The sequence below is a fragment of the Mobula birostris genome, chromosome 13 (genome assembly GCF_030028105.1).
Source record: "Mobula birostris isolate sMobBir1 chromosome 13, sMobBir1.hap1, whole genome shotgun sequence".
Lineage (NCBI taxonomy): Eukaryota > Metazoa > Chordata > Chondrichthyes > Myliobatiformes > Myliobatidae > Mobula > Mobula birostris.
The window spans coordinates 92300509-92323361 of record NC_092382.1 but is presented as its reverse complement, the minus strand read 5'-3'; the positions used below and the strand labels follow the sequence as shown (position 1 = coordinate 92323361).

Here is a 22853-nt window from a genome sequence, read left to right as displayed (position 1 = left end):
GTGAGTTGCATGTATGTGAAGGTACCATTGACTCTGAGGCATATATTAGGATTTTAGAGAGACATATGTTGTCATCAAAGTGACGTCTCTTCCCGGGACGTCCATGCTTATTTCAGCAGGACAATGCCAGACCACATTCTCCATGGGCTACAGCAGCGTAGCTTTGTAGACACAGAGTGCGTGTGCTTGACTGGCCTGCTGCCAGTCCAGATCTATCTCCTATTGAAAAAGTATGGTGCATCATGAAGAGGAGAATCAGACAACGGAGACCACGGACTGTTGAGCAGCTGAAGTCTTATATCAAGCAAGAATGGACAAAATTTCCAATTGCAAATCTACTACGATTAGTATCCTCAGTTCCAAAACGATTAAAAAGTGTTATTAAAAGGAAAGGTGATGTAACACAATGGTAAACATGCCTCTGTCCCAACTTTTGTTGAGTGTGTTGCAGCCATCAAATTCTAAATTTGTGTATGTTTACAAAATACAATTAAGTTGGTCAGTAAAACTACTGAAAATCTTTTCTTTGTACCTTTGTCAGTTAAATAAAGGTTCACGTGAATTAACATATCACAGATTTTTGTTTTTATTGCATTTTGGAAAATATCCCAACTTTTCTGGTTTGTCAATGACCTGGATGAGGAAGTGGAGGGATGGGTTAGTAAGTTTGCTGATGACACAAAGGTTGGGGGTGTTGTCGATAGTGTGGAGGGCTGTCAGAGGTTACAGCAGGACATTGATAGGATGTTAAACTGGGCTAAGAAGTGGCTGATGGAGTTCAACTCAGATAAGTGTGAAGTTGTTCATTTTCGTAGGTCAAATATGATGGCAGAATGTAGTATTAATGGTAAGACTCTTGGCAGTGTGGAGGATCAAAGGGATCATAGGGTCCGAGTCCATAGGACACTCAAAACAGCTGCGCAGGTTGATCCTGTGATCTTTGCACCACGGACCAGTGTATTATTGACAATATTCTTGCGGACCGGCCGACCGTGAAAGACTACCATGATCATGAAGCCTTGCGCGGGCACCTGTGTGCACATGCATGTATGTGCCATGCCGATTTTTTTCTACAAATCGGTTTTGACGATACTGTTCGGGGGCGGGGGGGGTGTGGTTGCGTGTCAATCACGACCAGAATATAGGTGATAAGTGGCTAATACACTCAATTTCACTTCTAAAAGGGTTTATCTAACGAATTTAATATTAAACTCACAGCACATATTTTCCTTGCATGAATATAGAGATAAGTCAATTATCGGGGAGGACAGGGGAGCTTGAAGTAAGTGTTGAATGAACGTCCAGTAGAAGTGGTAGAGGCAGATTTGATATTATCATTTAAAGAAAAATTCGATAGGTATATGGACAGGAAAGGAATGGAGTGTTATGGCTGAGTACAGGTTGGTGGCACTAGGTGAGAGTAGCGTTCCGCACGGACTAGAAGGACCGAGATGGTCTGTTTCCGTGCTGTAATTGTTAAATGGTTATATGGTTATATATGTCACTTATAAGTCAATAGCATCATAACATTTTAAGTAACGTTTGGATATTAAACCCACAGCACATATTTTTCCCGTATGAACACATAAAATCATTGCAACACACCAATATCGCTGAATCAGTGGGAGCCTTGGGCTTGTTTCCCTGCAACAAGACAGTGCTGTCGAAGGATGATGGGAGACAGCGATACTCGAAAGGGGTTCCTTATGTCCAGTCTATTTTGCAATTTAGTTTTCGTTGCATTCATTGCAGAGATATGTTGGAAATGGAAGCAACGTTTTCATTGTTTTTGTGGCTATCTCAGGATATTTAGTCTTGACTTTGATCCAGAATGCCGGCAGAGATATTATGTCAAACATACTTTTCAGCCCGCCGTCATTTGCAAGCTCGAGGAGTTGATGGCCTTCCCGCGCTGACATGGATGACGTGCAGGTAATGACCTCGCATGTGTAATGACCTCGCGTGCGTTCAAGCTCAACGGTGGGCATGCAGGGAATGAGGAAAAGTGCTGCTGACTCATATCATCAAATCATATCGTTTCCTCACGGCTCGGTAGCACATGCTTTGCAGGCCGGTACCAGTCCGCGGCCCGGTGGTTGGGGACCATTGGCATATGGTGTATTGGCCTTCATCAATCGTGGAATTGAATTTAGGAGCTGAGAGGTAATGTTGCAGCTATGTAGGACCCTGGTCAGACCACACTTGGAGTACTGTGCTCAGTTCTGGTCACCTCACTACAGGAAGGACGTGGAAACCTTAGAAATGGTGCAGAGGAGATTTACCAGGATGTTGCCTGGATTAGAGAGCGTGCCTTATGTGAATAGGTTGAGTGAACTTGACCTTTTCTCCTTGGAGTGACGGAGGATGAGAGGTGACCTGATAGAGGTGTATCAGATGATGAGAGGCATTGATCGTGTGGATAGTCAGAGAGTTTTTCCCAGGGCTGAAATGGTTGCCACAAGAGGACACAGGTTTAAGGTGCTGGGGAGTAGGTACAGAGAAGATGTCAGGGGTAGGTTTTTTTGCTCAGAAAGTGGTGAGTGCGTGGAATGGGCTGCCAGCAACGGTGGTGGAGGCGGATACGATAGGGTCTTTTAAGAGACTTTTGGCTAGCTACATGGAGCTTAGAAAAATAGAGGGCTATAGGTAAGCCTAGTAATTTCTAAGGTGGGGACATGTTCAGCACAACTTTGTAGGCCGAAGGACCTGTATTGTGCTCTAGATTTTCTATGTTTCTCATCCAGACATCTTCTCACTCTTTTGTCTTCACCTGTCACCTACCAGCTTGAACACTTTCCACGTTTATTATTCTGGCTTTTGCCCCCTTCCTTTCCAGTCCTGATGAAGTGTCTTGGCCGAAAACATCAACTGTTTATTCCCCACCAGAGGTTCTGCCTGACCTGCTGAGTTCCTTCAGTATTTTGTGTGTGTTGCTCCAGATTTATAGCATCTGCAGAAATTCTTGTCGTACAAATTATTGTCCCTGTTGTGTTGTTTAAGGTCTGCCCATTTCCCATGTCTGTGTTACCAAGTCTCAGTCTGTCTGTGTTCATTCAGTCTCTGTCACTCTGTGAGGTTGAACCTCCCATGGACCAGTTCACCTACTGGATGTACAGTGCATTGTGGGGAGGGGTGTGAATGATGGAGTCAGTGGTTCCTCTCTCCTGTCTGTTGGGTTGGGTTTGGTGAGTCGTGAGGGATGAGGCTCTGTTGGGGGTTGGAGAGAGTGGGGTGGGAGGAATGAACAGAGAGGGGTGGAGTAACACAGGAGGGAGGGGAGGAGTGGTGCAGGTGAGAGGGGAGGATGGTCAGAGAGAGGAAGGGAGGAATGACTGTGAGGATTTGCACGGTGACTGATGAGACATAGAAACGACCGGAGTGGGATTGGAGTAAATCAGTACATGGACAGAAGGAAATGGGTGAAAACACACAGGAGAGAGGGATGGAGGGAGAGGTGGGATGCTGGAGTGGGAGGAATGAAGTGAGTGAAGAGAGAGTGATGACTGTGTAAGGAGAGTTGGACAGAGAGATCAGTGAGAGTGACACTCCAACTGGAGGGAAGGAAGGAGAGACTGACGAGAGAGTGATGCAGACAGAGTGAATGCCGACAGAGGGAGATGTGAGGAGAGAGATTTGAGAGACAAGCGTAGAGGTATTAAAGAGCAAAGGAGAGGGGAGTGTGTGTATTTCAGAGGACAGGTTTGACCTGGACTTAAGCCTCCTGTTCCTGGCATTGAAATTCTTCCTGATCTAACGTAAAACTTGTTCACTACTTTACTCTTCCTTTGTATATCTTCTTATTGCAGATTCCCAGTCAGACACAACTCAGGACCCCCAGGGATCAGCGACAGGTGAGCCTGGTCTGGGTTTGACCACTGCCCCACCAGGGTCTTCAAGTTCACGTATAGATCCCCAGTTGGACACAATTCAGGAAACCCAGGGTCGGTAAATTCAGGTATCCATGGTAGGGGTCATTGAAAGGAATGATCTTTCCCTCCTTCAGTTCTCAATATTCATCTGGGCTTTGACTGAGAGTAGTGACAGCCATTCACAAGGGAGATTTCCCATTCCCACATGTCTGTCCAAGGCCTCCTCCACTGACATGATGAGGCCAAACTCAAACTGGAGGGACAACACCTCATATTGTGTCCGTGTAGTTTCCGAACTGACAGCCATGAACATTGATTTCTCAAACTTCTGGTAATGGTCCTCAATTCTTCATCATTCCCCATCCCCTTTCCCTCTCTCACCTAATCAACTTGGGTTTGGTGAGTCGTGAGGGATGAGGCTCTGTTGGGGGTTGGAGAGAGTGGGGTGGGAAGAATGAACAGAGAGGGCTGGAGAGATCGAGAGTGATACAGGAGGGAGGTTTCAAATGGCTCCGTTCATTACCACCCCCACCCATTTCAGCAAAAAAGCATCAATGACACCCCCACCCACCAAGCAATATCAAAGCAGCCAAAGAGACACCACGATCTGCAGTCAACAAAAACTGTTGTTTACCCAACAGTTCGACAGCCACAGGCGCTCTCTCTCACTAACAAGGGTCAGAGAGATTTCATCCATTTCACAGTGAAAGGGGAGACTGACAGTCGCAGTGACGATCTTACAGTCTGCTGCGTCACTTTTTATTCTGAGATTCACCGACTCATGGATCGACAGAAAGCGCTCCCCGCCACCGAGAGAGAGAGAGGGAGAGAGGCAGATGTAATTCAGTACATGGACAGAAGGAAATGAGTGAAAACACACAGGAGAGAGGGATAGAGAGAGAGGTGGGATGCTGGAGTGGGAGGAATGAGATGAGTGAAGAGAGAGTGATGACTGTGTAAGGAGAGTTGAGCAGAGAGATCAGTGAGAGTGACGCTCCCACTGGTGGGAAGGACGGAAAAATTGGCAAGAGAGTGATGAGACAGAGCGAATGCCAAGTGGGAGATGTGAGGAGAGGGCTTTGAGAGATGACGGTAGAGATATTAAAGAGCAAAGGAGAGGGGAGTGTGTGTTTCAGAGGATAGATTTGAACTTGGACTTGAGCCTCCTGTTCCTGCCATTGATTTCCTTCCTGATCTAATGTAAAACTTGTTTATACTTTACCCTTCCTTTGTTTATCTTCTTATTGCCGATTCCCAGTCAGACACAAATTGGGAACCCCAGGGATCAGTGATAGGTAAACCTGGTCTGGGTTTGACCACCACCCCAGCAGGATCTTCAAGCTCACGTATAGATAGATCCCCAGTTGAACACAACTCCAGAACCCCAGGGATCGGTGACAGGTGAACCTGGTCCGGGTTTGACCACCACATGAGCTGGGTCGACGAGCTCAGGTACAGATTCCCCATCGGACACAACTTGGGAACCTCTGACCAGCAACTGGAGAATTTGGTCTGGATTTGATCACCATCCCAGTAGGGACTACAAGCTCAGAAGCAGATGCCCAGTTGGATACCACTTGGGATCTCCTGGGATCAGTGATCGGAGAACCTGGTGTGGGTTTGACCACCACCTCAGCAGGGTCTCCGAGCTTAGGTATTTGTGATGGGGCGAGGGATCAATGAATGGAAAGATCTTTCCTCCTTTCATCCTTGATATCCATCTGGGCTTTGACTGAGAGAAGTGCCTAGTCATGGAAATTTGGGAGGGAGAGTTAGTGTACAGGGATTGGATGGTTTTGGTTTCTTTTCAAATCAGAGACTTCTTTGTCCAATTGTTTTTCTGGTGGTGTCCCATTTTAATTCTACATCCTACTCCCATTCTAACATGCCTGTCCATGATTGACATGATGAGACCACCCCCGAGTTCGAAGAGCAACACCTCATATCCAATCTAGGTAGCCTCCAACCTGATGGCAAGAATATCAATTTCTCCAACTTTTGGTAGATTCCCTTCTCTTCCCCCTCCCTTTTTCCATTCCCATTCCAGCTCACCTCTTAACCCTTCTCCTCTCCTCCCCTGCCCATCTCCTCCCTCTGGTTCCCCTCCTCCATCTCTTTAATCCATGGTCCACTGTCCCCTCTCATTGGATTTCTCCTTCTCCAACCATTTACCTCAACCACCTATCACCTCCCAGCTTCTCACATTATCCTGCTCACTCACCCAAATATCCTCTCGCTCACCTGCTTTCACCTTTCACCTGCCAGTTTGTTCTCTCCTCACCATCTTAGCGTGGCTTCTGCCCTTTTCCTTTCCAGTCCTGATGAAGTGACTTGGCCCAAACATTGACTGTTTATTCCTCTGCAGAGATGCTGCCTGACATGCTCAGTTGCTTGAGCATTTTGTGTCTGTTGCTCTAGATTTACAGCATCTGCAGAATTCCTTGTCTGTACAAATTATTGTCCCTGTTGTGTTGTTTAAGCTCTGCCCATTTCCCATGTCTCTGTTACTCTGTTCCAGACCTGGAGGTTTCCACATTGGAACAGTCTACAGGATTGTCTACTGGAGAGCACACCCAGGAACTGTCCTCTGTCCCCGTGGAAGACACATCCTCAGGTACCATGTCTCGGCTTGTCTGTGTTCATTCAGTCTCCGTCACTCTGTGAGGTTGAACCTCCCATGGACCAGTTCACCTACTGGATGTACAGTGCATTGTGGGGAGGGGTGTGAATGATGGAGTCAGTGGTTCCTCTCTCCTGTCTGTTGGGTTGGGTTTGGTGAGTCGTGAGGGATGAGGCTCTGTTGGAGGTTGGAGAGAGGTGGGATGCTGGATTGGGAGGAATGTGGTGACCGAAGAGAGAGTGATGACTATAAGGAGAGTTGAATGAGGAGAACACTGAGAGTGACACTCCAACTGGAGGGAAGGAAGGAGAGACTGACAAGAGAGTGATGCAGACAGAGTGAATGCTGAGAGAGGGAGATGTGAGGAGAGGGATTTGAGAGACAACGGTCGAGGTATTAAAGAGCAAAAGAGAGAGGAGTGTGTGTATTTCAGAGGACAGATTTGACCAGTCTTGAGCCTCCTGATCCTGCCGTTGAATTGCTTCCTGATCCTGCGTAAAACCTGTTTACTACCTTACCCTTCCTTTGTACATTTTCTTATTACAGATTTCCAGTCAGACACAACTCGGGAACCCCAGCAATCTGTAACGGGAGATCCTGGTCTGGGTTTGACCACCACCACACCAGGGTCTTCAAGCTCACGTGTAGATTCCCGGTCAGACACAACTCCAGAACCCCAGGGATCAGCAGCAGGTGAACCTGGTCTGGGTTTGACCACCACCCCAGCAGGGTCTGCAAGCGCAGGTATGTGTGGTGGGGGTCATTGATGGGAATCATCTCTCCCTGCTTCAGTCCTCAATATGCATCTGGGCTTTGACTGAGAGTAGTGACTGGTCAGAGACATTCACGAGGGAAAGTTGCTGAACAGGGACTGGATGGTTTTGGTATCTCCTCAGATCTGAGACTTCCTTTTCAAATTGTTTTCCCAGTGGCTACCCATTTCAATTCGGCTTCCCATTCCCATTCCCACATGTCTATCCAAGGCCCCCTCTACTGACACGATGAGGCCAAACTCAGATTGGAGGGCAACACCTCATATTCCATCTGGGTAGCCTCCACCCTGACGGCATGAACACTGATTTCTCTAACCTCGTAATTTCTACCCCCTAACACTTCTCTCTAATTCCATTCCCACTCTGGCTCCACTCCTAACCCCTCTGTTCTCCTCAGATGTCTATCCCCTCCCTCTGCTCCCCTCCTCCATTCCTTTATTCTCTGGTCCATTGTCCCCTCTCCAATTGAATTAATCCTCCTTTAGCCCTTTACCTCTTCCACATATCACCTCCCAGTTTCCCAAATCACCCCCTTCCTCACCCGCCCACCTTCCCATTCACCTGCATTCACCTATCACCTGCCAGCTGTACTCCCCCCATCCTCTTTATTCTTGCTTCTTACCCCTTCCTTCTCAGTGCTGATAAAGGGTCTCAGCCCAAAACATTCACTGTTTATTCCCCTCCAGAGATGCAGACTGACCTCCTCAGTTCTTCCAGCATATTGTGTGTGTTGCTCTGGATTTTCACAATATTTCATCTTTGTGAGTTATTGTCCCTGTTGTGTTGTTTAATCTCTGCCACTCTCCCATGTCTCTGTTACTTTGTTCCAGACCTGGAGGCTTCCACAATGGATCAGCCCGATGGATCATCTACAGGACAACCCACCCCATCACCGTCCTCTGTCTCAGTGGGAGAGACATCCTCAGGTATCAGGTCTCGTGTCCATTGGAGTTTGTCAGTTTCTCACTCTGTGACATTGAACCTCTTATAGACTGATTCACCTGCTGGATGTGTGTCTTGGTGAAATGATGTTGTTTGTTCAGATGATCCTTCTCTCCATCTTGCATCAAATTCCACCAACATCCACTGTCTCTCCAAAGGTGGTGAGCGTTGTTGTGGTGAGCATGGGGTTGGTTGAAATAAGATGACAGATGAGAGATCTGTCGGGGTGGAGATACATTTCTACCAAAGGAGGTGTAGGGTGCTCCTTCCCTCCACTAGCCTGCAGGTCACCCTTGGATTAAGTGTGGCATCTGCTTAGCACCCCTGCCCTCGACAATCAGGGTCACGAGAAGGCATGGGAGCAAGGTACTGGATGGTCGTATGAGCAGCTGATGCAAATCACATATACTGGTTCTGCAACCACTGACACAGGGCAGATGATCTCTGAAGAGTATTGATAATGGCTGGAGTCACCCATCCTGTAACCCACCCCATCACCGTCCTCTGTGTCAGCAGAAGAGACATCCTCAGGTATCAGGTCTCCTGTCCATTGGGGTTTTTCAGTTTCTCGCTCTGTGACATTGAACCTCTTATTGACTGATTCACCTGCTGGATGTGCGTGATAGGTGATTTGACCTGGACTTGAGCCTTCCTGATCGAACAAAAAACTTATTTACTAATTTACCCTTCCTTTCTATATATTCATATTACAGATTCCCAGTCGGACATAGCTCGGGAATCGCAAGGATCACCTACCGGAAAACCTGGTCCAGTTATGTCCATAACCCCAGCAGGGTCTTCGAGCTCACGTACAGATCCCCAATCAGACATAACACCAAAACTCCAGGGAACAGTGACAGGTAAACCTGGTCCGTTTTGACCACCACTCCAACTGGGTTGGCAAGTTCAGGTACAGATTCCCTGTTGACACAACTCAGGAACCCAGGGATCAGTGACCGGGTCCAGGTTTGACCACCACCACAGCAGGATCTTCAAGGTCACGTACGGATCCCCAGACAGACACAACTCCAAAACCCCAGGGAACAGCAACAGGTAAACCTGGTCTGGGTCTGACAGCCATAGCAGCTGTGTCTGCAAATTTAGGTACAGATTCCCTGTTGGACACAACTCGGGAACCCAAGCATCAGTGACCAGGGAACCTTCACATTTCAGGAAATCAAGAGTCTGCGAGCTCAGGTAACCGTGAAGGAACTTACTGAATGTTGTTCATTGTGTAATAAGGGCAGCAAGGACGTGACAGGGAGCAGTGGGGTTCAGGGGATCACTGGCTGACACTGGGCTGATCAAATGGGTGGGATTGGGATGGGGTGGCGATGGAATTGGAGACTGGTCATTGTGTTGGGATGGGAGGTAATGTCTGGAGTGTTGTAGACCAGACAGAGGATGGGAATAAACTGGACAGTTACTGAATATTAGATGTTGCCTGGCGGATTTTCAGGGCTACGATGCATCAGTGTACGAGGCAGTATTTGTAGTGTTGGGCCATCAGAGGGCATTGTGGGACTTGGGCATCAGTGAATAATTAATGTTCGATGGATCTTTATTGTAAAGGTTGTATCATGGTGATGAATGAGGTCAGGATTGGGGTTGGACTGTGGAGGTGGGTGGGTGGGGTAAAGCAGTGTGTGTTGGGGACAGAGTGAGAAGGGATGATTGGGCAGAGCGTAGTTTTTCCACTGACATTGCAAGAGTCTAGAATTGCAGAAGTCATAAGTTAAGGGTGAAAGGTGAAATAGTTAAGGGGGAACCCGAGGGTCAACTTCACTCAGAGGGTACTGAGAGTGTGGAATGAGCTGTCAGTGAAGTGGTGGATGTGGGTTTGAATGTAACAATGAAGAAACGTTTGGATGGGAGGGGTCTGGGGGGCTGCGTTCCAAGTGTGGGTCAATGGGAATAGGCATAATAGCAGGTCAGCATGGACTAGATGGGCCGATGGGCCTATTCCTGTTCTGTAGAGTTCTGTGACCCTCTGACTATATATGCATAACCCACTGCACCAGTGTGTCTCAGTGCTGCCCATCCCTGGAGGGGCTCGTCCTGAAGCAGGGGTGAGGAATTGGGGCCGCACTATGAACCCTGTAGCTCAACACTCTGTGTCGGGCTGGGGAATACACGTACAACGGGAGCCCGTTACTCCCTGTAATGTCCACTGCACATCTCCACAGATCTGGGTGTTCAATTTGTGTGTGATCCCAGGGAGGGATGGAGATGAGTGGAGGAGAGGTCAGAGGATGAGAGAGGGTGAAGGGGAGGGGAGGAGGGAGAGCGGAAGAGATTAGGGACAGGGTTCGGGGAGGACTGAGGGAAAGAGAGAAGATAAGGTAGAGGGAAGTAAAGTTGGGAGACTGCAAGGAATGGACAGGGTAGGGGAGGAGTGAAAGAATGGAGGGAAATGAGTGGAGGGACGAGGTTGGGGAGGAGAGAGTGAGAAGGGAGGGAAGGGAGAAGGGAAGAGGAGGTGAGGAGAATCAGGGCTATGGGAGGATGGAGTTTGGGATGGTATGGGGAATAGAGAGAGTGCAGGTAAGGGCTGAAGCGGGAGTGGGGGAATGATAGTGGGGAAGAAAAAGCAGGAGGGAGCGGTGGGCAGGGGAGAGGAACGAAGAGAATGGAGGGGAGAGTGGAGAATCGTGGATGGAAAACGGTCAGAGTAGACTGTAGGGGAGTGAGGATGGTGAGTGCAGAGAGGGGTGAGGGGAGTGAAGAAAGAGAGTTGATTGGAGGGAACGACAGGTTGGAGAGGAAATTGAGGGCTGTGAAGGGGCCGTTGAGTGGATGGGGAGAGAGGTGGCTGGAGAGGAAGTGATATTGGACGTGTACAGATCCACAGCTGGACACTGCAGGTCAGGAATCAGTGGTGGGGATCATTGAAGGAAACCCTGATCCCCTTGTTAATCCCTGAACTTTGTCCTGACTCCCACAGAAGGGAATGATCAGGTGTGACAGAGAATTGGGAGAGACAGTGGAGAGACCCTGTGTGATGTTGGTTTCCACACGCACCTATTCCTCTGTTCCTCTGACTCATGATGATTGCTTCAGTGTCTCCACTCTCTCACTCTCTGTTCCTCTGTTCTACACACAGGTAGTTCCACAGGGAAACAGACCGATGGATCAGTGTCTGGAGAACACACCCAGAAATCATCCTCTGTCCAAGCAGGAGACACGAGCCCAGGTGTGAAATCTTCTGTCTGTGTGGATTCAATCTCACACTGTAAAATACAGCTTCTCAGGGATCAGTTTACCTGCAGGGGATGGGGTGTGAATGATGGAGTCAGAGGTTCCTCTCTCCTCCCTGTGACAAATTTCGGTACCGTTCAGGATCACTACAAGGGATGGTGTTGCACAATTATAACGTGAGCAGTAATGACCTTGGTCTGAGTCTGGTTCACGGGGCCGGGTGAGGTGGGTTGGTGGCCAGAGCATGAGGACTGAGCCCCTTGGCTTTGCTGATTGAGGGATGTGGGTGGTCACTGGGGATGTCCGAGTCACCTTCAGGAAGGATCAGGATCTGGGTGAGGGAGTGGACAGGGTCGTCACTGAGAGTGACGACAGGGTTGAGAACCTGTGTCAGGGTTACGTGGTCAGTATCACGGGGATTAGAAACGTGGGCTTCAGGGATCACTGGCTGCGTCTGGGCTGATCAAATGGGTAGTGTTAGGACTAGATGGATGAGGGATAGGACTATGATCATTGTGTATTGGGGGTGGTGGGAAACACCGAGAGGGCCAAGGCCCCAGTGGCCGGGTGGGAACTCACTGGACACCTGGTGAGTCCATGGAGGTTAGTGATATTGGGGAGCACAGTGTCGGTGTTCAGGGGAGTTTTTGAAAAGGTGGGGCATTAGAGTGCATTGTTCCACTTGGCAACGGAGAAGGGTGAAGGTTTGAAGTAATGGTGTATCTTTGTGTAAAGATTATCTCGTGGCATGATGAATAGGGTCAGGATTGGGGTTGGGTTTGGCAGGCTCTGGAGAGGATGAGATGGGATGAGTGAGCAGAGTGAGCAAAGTGAGTGGGTGATGGCGTGGGGAGTTTGAAGCAGAGAAGCAAATCCAGGTTTGACCATCCGCCCAGAGGAGTCTGCAAGCTCAGGAATGGGTGGCGGGGTTCACTGAAGGGAACCCTCATCACCATGTTTGGTTGCAGAAATTCACCCTGTCTCTCTGAGGAGAGAGACCTGGAGTCATGGTGGTTTGGGAGGGAGAGTCAATGAAGGGAGACAGATAACGTTGGTTCCTTCACTATCCCCATCTTCTTTTCCTCAAACTCATGTCTTGTCTAATGATCTGTTTCAGTGTTTCCACTCTCCTGTTTCTCCATTCCTTTATTCCAGATCCGGGGACTTCCACAGGGAAACAGTCTGAAGATTTGTCCACTGGAGATTTTTCCCAGGGAACATTTTCTGTCCCAGCAGCAGAGACAACCTCAGGTACCAAGTCTCCTGAATGCGTGTCTTTCAATAAATCTGTAACCTGGAAACTCCCATGAGCCGATTCAATTTCAAGTTGATTTTCATTCAATCATGCTCATGAAAATATCTAAACGAAATGTCATTCTTCTGAGGCCAAGGTGTAGAAGTCAGTCATTTAAATGTCGCAATTTTATGTCTTGCAGTGTACCGCTGCCACAAAAAAGCCCATCAAATTTCACATGAGCTGTGACAAACCTGACTCTGAGATGGGTCTCCATTGTGGACTGAGAATAGGAAGGGGGCAGTGAGAGGGAAATCATGGTTGGGAAAGAGGGGAGGGAGCTGGAGGCACCAGAGAGATATTGTATAATGATCAATAAACCAATTATTGGAATCAAATGACTTAGCCTGGTGTTTTAGGGCTAGGTGTGTCTTCACCATCTCCACAACATCCCCCCACACCTCCTCCCAGCACTCCTTCACTGCCACCTCTCCCACATCCCTACCACGGCTCTCGATCCTCACCATTCACAACATCCTTTGCTCCCACAGATTTACAAACTCTGTCTCCACTCCACATTGACAAATACCGTACTGTGCAAAAGTCTGAGGCACCCTGGCTGTGTATATGTGCCCAGGACTTTTGCAGAGATCTGTATGGCACCATGGTCCTGGAGGAACGTTGTTCCTTTTTATTGTGCACTGTACCAGCAGTTATGGTTGAAATGACAATAAAAGTGACTTGACTACAGCCATACACAGCACACAGAGTTATGATCCAGAAAATACTGCTGCACAATAATATTTGTCCAAGACTTTGAGTTTCATGGCCTGAAGGTAGAGAGGTTGACATAAAGTGCGAGGTGCATGTTTATGTAAAAGACTATAATGTTGTTGACACCATGATATTAGAACAAGTAGCAATATCAATATATTAAACACCAGCAAGAAAAGATGAAAGGTGCCTAGTGCAGTATGAGAATGTGAAATGGGGAGTGCGGGGGTTTGGGGTGTCAGGGCATTTAGACAGGGTGTTACATGTGTGCTGGATGAGAATGTATCTGTGAATTGGGGAGTGAGGGGGTTTGGGGTGACAGGGCATTTAGACAGGGTGTTACATGTGCGCTGGATGAGAATGTATCTGTGAATTGGGGAGTGAGGGGGATTGGAGTGACGGGGGAGTGGGGTGACAGGGCATTTAGACAGAGTGTTATATGTGTACTGCATGAGAATGTATCTGTGAATTGGGGAGTGAGGGGTTTTGGGGTGACAGGGCATTCAGACAGAGTGTTATATGTGTACTGCATGAGAATGTATCTGTGAATCGGGGAGTAAGGGGGTTTGGGGTGACAGGGCATTTAGACAGGGTGTTACATGTGTGCTGGATGAGATTGTATCTGAGAATTGGGGAGTGAAGGGGATGGGGTGACAGGGCATTTAGATGGTGTTTCATGTGTGCAGGACGAGAATGTATCTGTGAATTGGGGAATGAGGGGGTTTGGGGTGACAGGGCATTAAGACAGGGTGTTACATGTGTGCTGGATTGGAATGTATCTGTGAATTGGGGAGTGAGGGGGGTTGGGGCTACAGGGCATTTAGACGGTGTTACATGTGTGCAGGATGAGAATGTATTTATGAATTGGGGAGTGAGGGGGTTTGGGGTGACAAGGCATTTAGACAGGGTTTTACATGTGTGCAGGATGAGAATGTATCTGTGAATTGGGAGTGAGGGGGTTTGGGGTGACAGGGCATTTAGACAGTGTGTTACATGTTTGCTGGATGAGAATGTATCTGTGAATCGGGGAGTGAGGGGGCTTGGGGTGACAGGGCATTTAGACAGGGTGTTACATGTGTGCTGGATGAGAATGTATCTGTGAATTGTGGAGTGCGGGGGTTTGGGGTGATAGGGTATTTAGACAGGGTGTTACATATGTGCTGGATGAGATTGTATCTGAGAATTGGGGAGTGAGGGGGTTTGGGGTGACAGGGCATTTAGACGGTGTTACATATGTGCTGGATGAGATTGTATCTGAGAATTGGGGAGTGAAGGGGATGGGGTGACAGGGCATTTAGATGGTGTTTCATGTGTGCAGGACGAGAATGTATCTGTGAATTGGGTAATGAGGGGGTTTGGGGTGACGGCATTAAGACAGGGTGTTACATGTGTGCTGGATTGGAATGTATCTGTGAATTGGGGAGTGAGGGGGTTTGGGGTGACAGGGCATTTAGACAGGGTGTTACATGTGTGCTGGATGAGAATGTATCTGTGAATTGGGGAGTGAGGGGTTTTGGGGTGACAGGGCATTTAGACAGGGTGTTACACGTGTGCTGGATGAGAATGTATCTCTGAATTGGGGAGTGATGGGGTTTGGGGTGACAGGACATTAAGACAAGACATTATGACATGTGTGCTGGATGAGAATGTATCTGTGAATTGGGGAGTGTGGGGGTTTGGGGTGACAGGGCATTTAGACAGTGTGTTACATGTGTGCAGGATGAGAATGTATCTGTGAATTGGGGAGTGAGGGCGTTTGGGGTGACAGGGCATTTAGACAGGGTGTTACATGCGTGCTGGATGAGAATGTATCTGTGAATTGGGGAGTGGGGGTTTGGGGTGACAGGGCATTTAGACAGGGTGTTAGATGTGTGCTGGATGAGAATGTATCTGTGAATTGGGAGTGAGGGGGTTTGGGGTGACAGGGCATTTAGACAGAATGTTACATGTGTGCAGGATGAGAATGTATCTGTGAATTGGGGAGTGAGGGGGTTTGGGGTAACAGGGCATTTAGACAGGGTGTTACATGTGTGCTGGATGAGAACGTATCTGTGAATTGGGGAGTGAGGGGGTTTGGGGTGATGGCGTTTAGACAGGGTGTTACATGTGTGCTGGATGAGAATGTATCTGTGAATTGGGGAGTGAGGGGGTTTGGGGTGACAGGGCATTTAGACTGGGTGTTACATGTGTGCTGGATGAGAATGTATCTGTGAATTGGGGAGTGATGGGGGTTTGGGGTGACAGGGCATTTAGACTGGGTGTTAGATATGTGCTGGATGAGAATGTATCTGTGAATTGGGGAGTGAGGGGGTTTGGGGTGGCAGGGCATTTAGACAAGGGGTACATGTGTGCTGGATGGCAGTGGGATGTTAAAAATTCGAACAGCCTGGGGGAAGATGCTGTTTCCCAGCCTGATTCACTTGTTAGATGTGCGATACCATGGACGTGAACAACGGGGTCAGTTCAAACCCTGCTTCTGATTAGAGTAGTGATCACGTCCTCAAGAAGTGGTACACTTTTCGTTGTCTGGAGGCTGGTCCATTAGGTATTTGCAGCCTCATAGCATATGGAGTTGGATAAATCCCCAATGGCCCGATCGACTGCAGGCTTCAGCTTTGTAGGAGGGTAGAGAAGAAATAATCAGAAGCCCTTGCAGAGGCATTTGCTTCACCATTGGCCTTGGTGACTGGAAGGGAAGGAGGGCTAGTTGGGAAAGATAGTGAGGAGGCAGGGGAGGGTAGGAGAGAGCATGAATCCTCTATCTTCCAGCTAATTTTTGCTTTGTCGTATGCGCTCTCTTTTGCTTTTAGTTTACCTTTGACTTCCCTTGTCAGCCATGGTTGTACTATTTTTCTATTTGATTGTTTCTTTGTTTTTGGAACACGTCTGTCCTGCACCAGAGAAAAGGACTTTGGCGATTGTGGGGATGACTTAGATCGGACTGAAATGCTTGGGTGTATAGACATTAAGAAAAAGGCTGTGCTGGAGCTTTTGAAAGGTATTATGTTAGTTAAGTTTCCGGGACTGGATGAGATGTAGCCCAGGCTACTGTGGCAAGCGAGGGAGGAGATTGCTGAGCCTCTGGCGATGATCTTTGCATCATCAACAGGGATTGGAGAGTTTCCAGAGGATTGGAAGTTTGCAAACGTTATTCCTTTGTTCAAGAAGGGCCTTCACGACCAGACTATGTAACAGTTTCTTCCCCCAAGTCATCAGACTCCTCAATACCCAGAGCCTGGACTGACACCAACCTACTGCCCTCTACTGTGCATATTGTCTTGTTTATTATTTATTGTAATGCCTGCACTGTTTTGTGCACTTTATGCAGTCCTGGAGAGGTCTGTATTCTAGTGTAGTTTTTTACGTAGTTCAGTGTAGTTTTTGTATTGTTCATGTAGCACCATGGTCCTGAAAAACGTTGTCTCATTTTTACTGTGTACTGTACCAGCAGTTATGGTCGAAATGACAATAAAAAGTGACCTGACTTGAAAGAAGACAAAAAGAGATAACCCAGGAAATTACGGACCAGTGAGTCTGACTTCAGTGGTTGGCAAGTTGTTGGAGAAGATCCTGAGAGGCAGGGTTTATGAGCATTTGGAGAGACATAATCTGATTAGGGATAGTCACATGGCTTTTTCAAGGGTGGGTCATGCCTTACGAACCTGATAGAATTCCTTGAGGATGTAACAAAACACATTGATGAAGGTAGAGCAGTAGATGTAGCATATATGGATTTCAGTAAGGCATTTGATAGGTACCCATGCGAGGCTCATGCGAAAGTAAGGACTCATGGAATCCAAGGAGACCTTGCTTTGTGGATCCAAATGTTGATCCCTGAACTTCATCCCGACTCCCACTGAAGGGAATGATCAGGTGTGACAGGGAATTGGGTGAGACAGTGGAGAGACCCTGTGTGATGTTGGTTTCTACACACACCTATTCCTCTGTTCCTCTGACTCGTGATGTTTGCTTCAGTGTCTCCACTCTCTCACTCTCTCTGTTCCTCTATTCTACACACAGGTAGTTCCACAGGGAAACAGACCGATGGATCAGTGTCTGGAGAACACACCCAGAAATCATCCTCTGTCCCAGCAGGAGACACGAGCCCAGGTGTGAATTCTTCTGTCTGTATGGATTCAATCTCACACTGTAAAATACAACTTCTCAGGGATCAGTTTACCTGCTGGATGCAGGGGATGGGGTGTGAATGATGGAGTCAGAGGTTCCTCTCTCCTCCCTGTGACAAATTTCAGCACCATCCAGGATCACTACAAGGGAGGGTGTTGCACAATTATAATGTGGATTTGGGAGGGAGAGTCAATGAAGGGAGACAGATAATGTTGGTTTCTTTACACTCCCAGTCTCCTTTCGCTCAGACTCGTGTCTTGTCTAATGATCCGTTTCAGTGTTTCCACTCTCCTGTTTCTACATTCCTTTATTCCAGATCCTGGGACTTCCACAGGGAAACAGTCTGAAGGGTCATCCACTGGAGATTTTTCCCAGGAAACTACTTCAGTCCCAGCTGGAGATACAGCCTCAGGTATCAAGTCTTGTGAAAGTGTGTCATTCTATAACTTTGTAACCTGGAAGCTGTCATGAGCCGATTCAAGTCCAAGTTTATTGTCATTCAAGATACACATCTGTACAGTGAAATGAAACATCATTCCTGTGGGGCCAACGTGCAAAACACAGTACTGCGGTAGCTTTAATGATGCAATTTTATGTATTGCAATGTACTGCCGCAAAAAAAAAAGGAAATTTCATGAGCTATGTGAGTGATGGTAAACATGATTCAGTTTACAGTCCCTTTTGCGGACTGGGAGAGGGGAATCATGATTGGGGAGAAAGGGAAGGACATGGGACGGAGTAGGAAGCACCAGAGAGATGTTCTGTAATGATCAAAAAACCAATTGCTTGGAATCGAATGTCCTTGCCTGGTGTTTCAGGGCTGGGTATGTCTTCACCCACACCACCCGCGTCCTCTCCCCACCACCTCAGCACTCCTCCCGTGCCACCTGTCCCACACTTCTACCATGGTGCTTCACCCCCACCATCCTTCACTCCCGCAAACTCGCTCTCCCGACCTTGACAAATACTGTACTTTGTAGATGTCTTCAGCACCCTAGCTATGTATATGTGCCTAATTCTATTGTACAGTCCTCTGTATCTATACACAGAGCACATGGTTACGATCCAGAGGTTGACATAAAGTGTGAGGTGCATGTTTATGTAAAGCACTACATTGTTACTGGCACTATAAAATGAGACCCAGTAGCAATGTAAATCTGTTAAACACCAGTAAGAAAAGATGAAAAGTGACCAGTGCAGGATGAGAATGTATCTGTGAATTGGAGAGTGCGCAGGGCATTTTAAGAGCGGGTACATGTGTGCTGGATGGCAGTGGGGTGTTCTGAAGTCTAACAGCCTGGGGGAAGATGCTGTTTCCCAGCCTGATTGAGTTGTTACATGTGCGGTACAGTGAACGTGAACGATGGGGTCAGTTCAAACTCTGCTTCTGATTAGAGTAGCATTATGGCGTCAGGAAATTGTGCTCTTTTCCATGGCTGGAGTCTAGCCCAGTAGGTCAGTGTATCTGCAGCCTCATATCCAACTCAATATGCTATATCCCCAGGGGCCTGATCGAGTGCAGGCCTGGACTCTGTAGGAGACTTGAGAAGAAATAACCAGAAGCCCTTGCGGATGCATTTGCTTTTAGCAATTAGCAAACCATCTCCTTAGTATTCAGCTTCCTGAGCACCATCTCCTTAGTATCAGCAATGACACCCACTTCTGCCCCGTGACACACTCCAATTTCTGGTATATGGCTGGTGTCTTGTATCATAAAGGCTGCCACAAGGATGGGGAGCAGCTTCTTCCCCCAGGCTGAAAGACACTGACCTCCCGGCCTCCAGCCAGTTCTCATCACACTTGAAGCATGATACTGTTTACTTTTTAACCTGTGTTGCAAATGCAGCTTACTATTTATTAATTTACGAGTGGTGATATTAATTTGTGTGTGAGTTACATGTACTGTGTCCGGAGGGTGGTGGTTGTGTTTGATGAAGAGACATTTGGATGAGTATAAGGATGGGACTGGTATGGAGAGCTTATGGCATGGTAGTGTAGTGATTCACACAACATTTACAGTTGAAGGCGACCCGGGTTCATTTCCTGCCACTGCCTGTAAGGAGTTTCTCTGTTCTCTCCATACTTGCGTGGATTTCCTCCGGGTGCTACTTTTTCCTCCCACTGACCAAAGATGTACCGGTCGGTGGGATAATTGGTCATTGAAAATTGTTCTGTGATTAGGCTCAGACTGAATTTGTGGATAGCTGGGTGGCATGGCCCAAAGGGTTGGCAGAGCCCATTCTGAGCTGTATCTCAGTAAATATAGAATCAAGTGTGGGACGAAGGGAATAGGCATAATAGAAGGTCAGCATGGACTAGATGGGCCAATGGGCCTATTTCTGTGCTGTAGTGCTCTCTGACCCTCTGACTGTATATGCATTACTCACTGCACCAGTGTGTCTCAGTGCTGCCCATCCCTGGAGGGGCTCGTCCTGAAGCAGGGGTGAGGAATTAGGGCCACACTGAGGACCCTGTAGCTCAACACTGTGTCAGGCCGGGGAAGACACAAACAACAGGAACCCATTCCAGTCCCTGTGATGTCCAATGCACTTCTCCACAGATCTGGGTGTTTAATTTGTGTGTGATCCCAGGGAGGGATGGAGATGAGTGAAGGAGGGGTCAGAGGATGAGGGAGAGCGGAAGAGATTAGGGACAGGGCAGGGGAGGATGGAGGGAAATAGAGAAGAGAAGGGAGAGTGGAAGGAAGGATAGGGGCAGATAGAGAGAAGTGGAGGGAAGGAGAGGAGGAAAGGGGTGGGTACCTGAGGGGAAGGAGAGCTATGACTCCACTCTCTCACTCTCTCTGTTCCTCTATTCTACAAACTGGTAGTTCCACAGGGCAACAGATCAGTGTCTGGAGAACACACGGACATTTGTATGAGAAAGTGGTTTGTTAAGGTTAGAGGGATGTGGGCCAAACGCAGACAAATGAGACCTTGGTCAGCATGGACCAACTGTGTCAAAGGACCTGTTTCCACGATGTGTTCCTCAAGAATCCATTCTCTGTGAGATCACAAGTCTTCACTCCTCGTTAACACACCACACCCAATAGCAGGAGCTCTAATCTCCTGTACCAATGACCGGGTACTGCTCTAATCTTACACGTGGATGTAACTGACATCATTTCCCAGCCCATAAAACTGTCCAATGCTGGTAGTTGGGAAATCTCACATTCCATTTCTCTGTCTATCACTCTGGATTCATGCATCTTTCTCTTTCTTTCCTCACTACCACTTCCCACCCACTCACTGTCTGTCTCTCCCTTGTTTCCTGCCTCTCTTCACTACCTGTACACACTCTCTCCCTGACCCCACCCCTGCCCTTTTCTCACACTCTCCCTGCCCCTGTCTAAAGGAATATTGACATAGATATTTGATGAGGGTGTGGGGAGGAATCAAGGTGTTAGAGGGCGGGGAGGGGGGAGAAGAGATTGCGTGATCGAAGGGACGGAGACGAGGGAACACATCCTGTGAGCAGCACTTGACCTGACAGTGACACCATGTTGCCACTGGGCTGTTTTGTTCAGGAGAACGCATGTGGATTAAAGTGCAGCTGACATCGAGTGGAAACATGAGTGAGGATGAAGTGTGGGAAGCCACTCGACAAAAGGTGAGTGAACTCTCTTCCAGTCTCTCATTTCTTAATCGCTCTCTTTTCCCAACTCTCCCCCTCTGTCACACCTCTGACTCCCGACTGGATGGTCCTCTCGTCCCGTCACTCCTTCAACGTCTCCTACCTCGGCAATCATTCATCTTTCCTCCTCTCTGGCCACAGATCTGGGAGCTGTTTGGTGATCCGAATCTTCAGATCAAGCTTGTACGGTTCAGGGCAAAGCCTTCAGAGGAGTGAGGGAGCAACCCGTCAACGAGTGAAGGAGTCTGCAGTTCCATCTCCCTGACACTTTACACCCTCTCCCTTACTCCAGCCTGCTTTAGACAAGTAAACGGCCCACAGAGGGTTAATCCTAGGAGAGCCCTGAGATGTTGCTACACTCTGCTGATTCCCCAGGGTGCCGCAGCCTGTGAGCTTTCAGTTGGTCAGAGTGTGAAGTACGATCCCATTGAGTAGTGACGCCAGAAGCCTGGAACTGAGAGTGAGCACACAGACCCGGCCTGTTTCAGGAGGAGCAGATCTCCCGAATGATGAGATTAATCACAGAACATCCTGGGTATGGTCCCGTAAACACCGACACCCCTCACTACAGGACTGGATCAGTGTGAGACACACATCTGGGTTTACAATAAAATGGGAAAATTAGCTTATGCTGGGCTTCATTGCATTAATATATCATCAATAATTTGCTCTTAACTGATTGAACTGAAATTATGTGTGAAATAATGAATAGCTTTTTGATCAAAACACAGAACCGTGAAGGCCTCAGGTCTGTGGATGTAGTGAGGAAGGTCCCCGATCTCCAGAGGTACTGAGGAAAGTCTCCTGTCCACCTTTGCACAGACGTCTGTGTGCACTCGCAGACCACAGAGCAATCCTGCACATACCCACCCAGTCAGCACAACACCCCGACACATCTCTGTCTGACACAGTCCTGATCTCTATCTCGCACTGACACACTTTCTCCATCTCTCACCCTGACACATCTCATTCTCCATTCCTCCCTCTGACACTCTCGTTCTTCATCCCTCTCTCTGACATTCTTATTCTCCATCCCTCTATCTGACACACTCTCATTCTCCATCTTTCCCTCAGACGCACTGTCATTAACCATCTGTTTCTCTCTTTCTCTGATACACGCTCATTCTCCATCTCTTACATCGAGCATGTAAAGTCGATCTCTAACCACAGATTTCCACAAATGGAGAGAGGGAGATTGGGACAGGGTCTCAGAGAACAGAGTGCAGAGATGGTATGATGGGTCAAATGGAACGGGAGCCTAGTCTGTAAGGGTTTGAAAGCCTGAATACAAAGGGATCTTTGAAATTCCTGAGTATTATTTGGTAGTGAAGCTGATGATTTGCATTTCTATTGCTTGTAGTGCGTACTCAATAAACATGGAACTGTCTGAACGCAGTTTTGAGAGATGTGTTCCTTTCATATCATCTGTCATTGCGGGTAAATGTGGAGAGCTCAGCACTGGCGCCCTCTGCTGGGGAGAGTGGGCAGGGCAGAAACAGTGGGTGGTGTGAGGTCAGGGAGTGTGTGTATTCGGGTGGGTGGGGCAAGTCCGTCAGTGGACTTGGGGGAATTTGCAGTGTCTGTCCTGACGGGGTGGGGTGGGGGGTGATTTGAGTGACGATAAGGAGGCAGAGAAAGAAACTGACCCTTACTCTCTCAGGTGCCTATTTTGTTCTCCTCCC

The 22853-nt window shown here is 48.1% G+C and overlaps 1 protein-coding gene across 1 annotated transcript in view; it reads left to right on the top strand.

Moving 5' to 3' along the window:
* The window catches only part of LOC140207172 (uncharacterized), a 130081-nt gene extending 107535 nt beyond the window's left edge, over positions 1–22546 (top strand). Inside the window, exons 23-33 of the mRNA XM_072275523.1 lie at positions 3807–3851; positions 6388–6483; positions 7036–7233; positions 8093–8188; positions 8918–9064; positions 11308–11397; positions 12558–12653; positions 17431–17520; positions 17855–17950; positions 21065–21147; positions 21313–22546. Coding sequence (XP_072131624.1) covers positions 3807–3851; positions 6388–6483; positions 7036–7233; positions 8093–8188; positions 8918–9064; positions 11308–11397; positions 12558–12653; positions 17431–17520; positions 17855–17950; positions 21065–21147; positions 21313–21387 — 1112 coding nt within the window. The 3' untranslated portion in view covers positions 21388–22546. The remainder of the gene's footprint in view (positions 1–3806; positions 3852–6387; positions 6484–7035; positions 7234–8092; positions 8189–8917; positions 9065–11307; positions 11398–12557; positions 12654–17430; positions 17521–17854; positions 17951–21064; positions 21148–21312) is intronic.
* Positions 22547–22853: the final 307 nt, after the last annotated feature.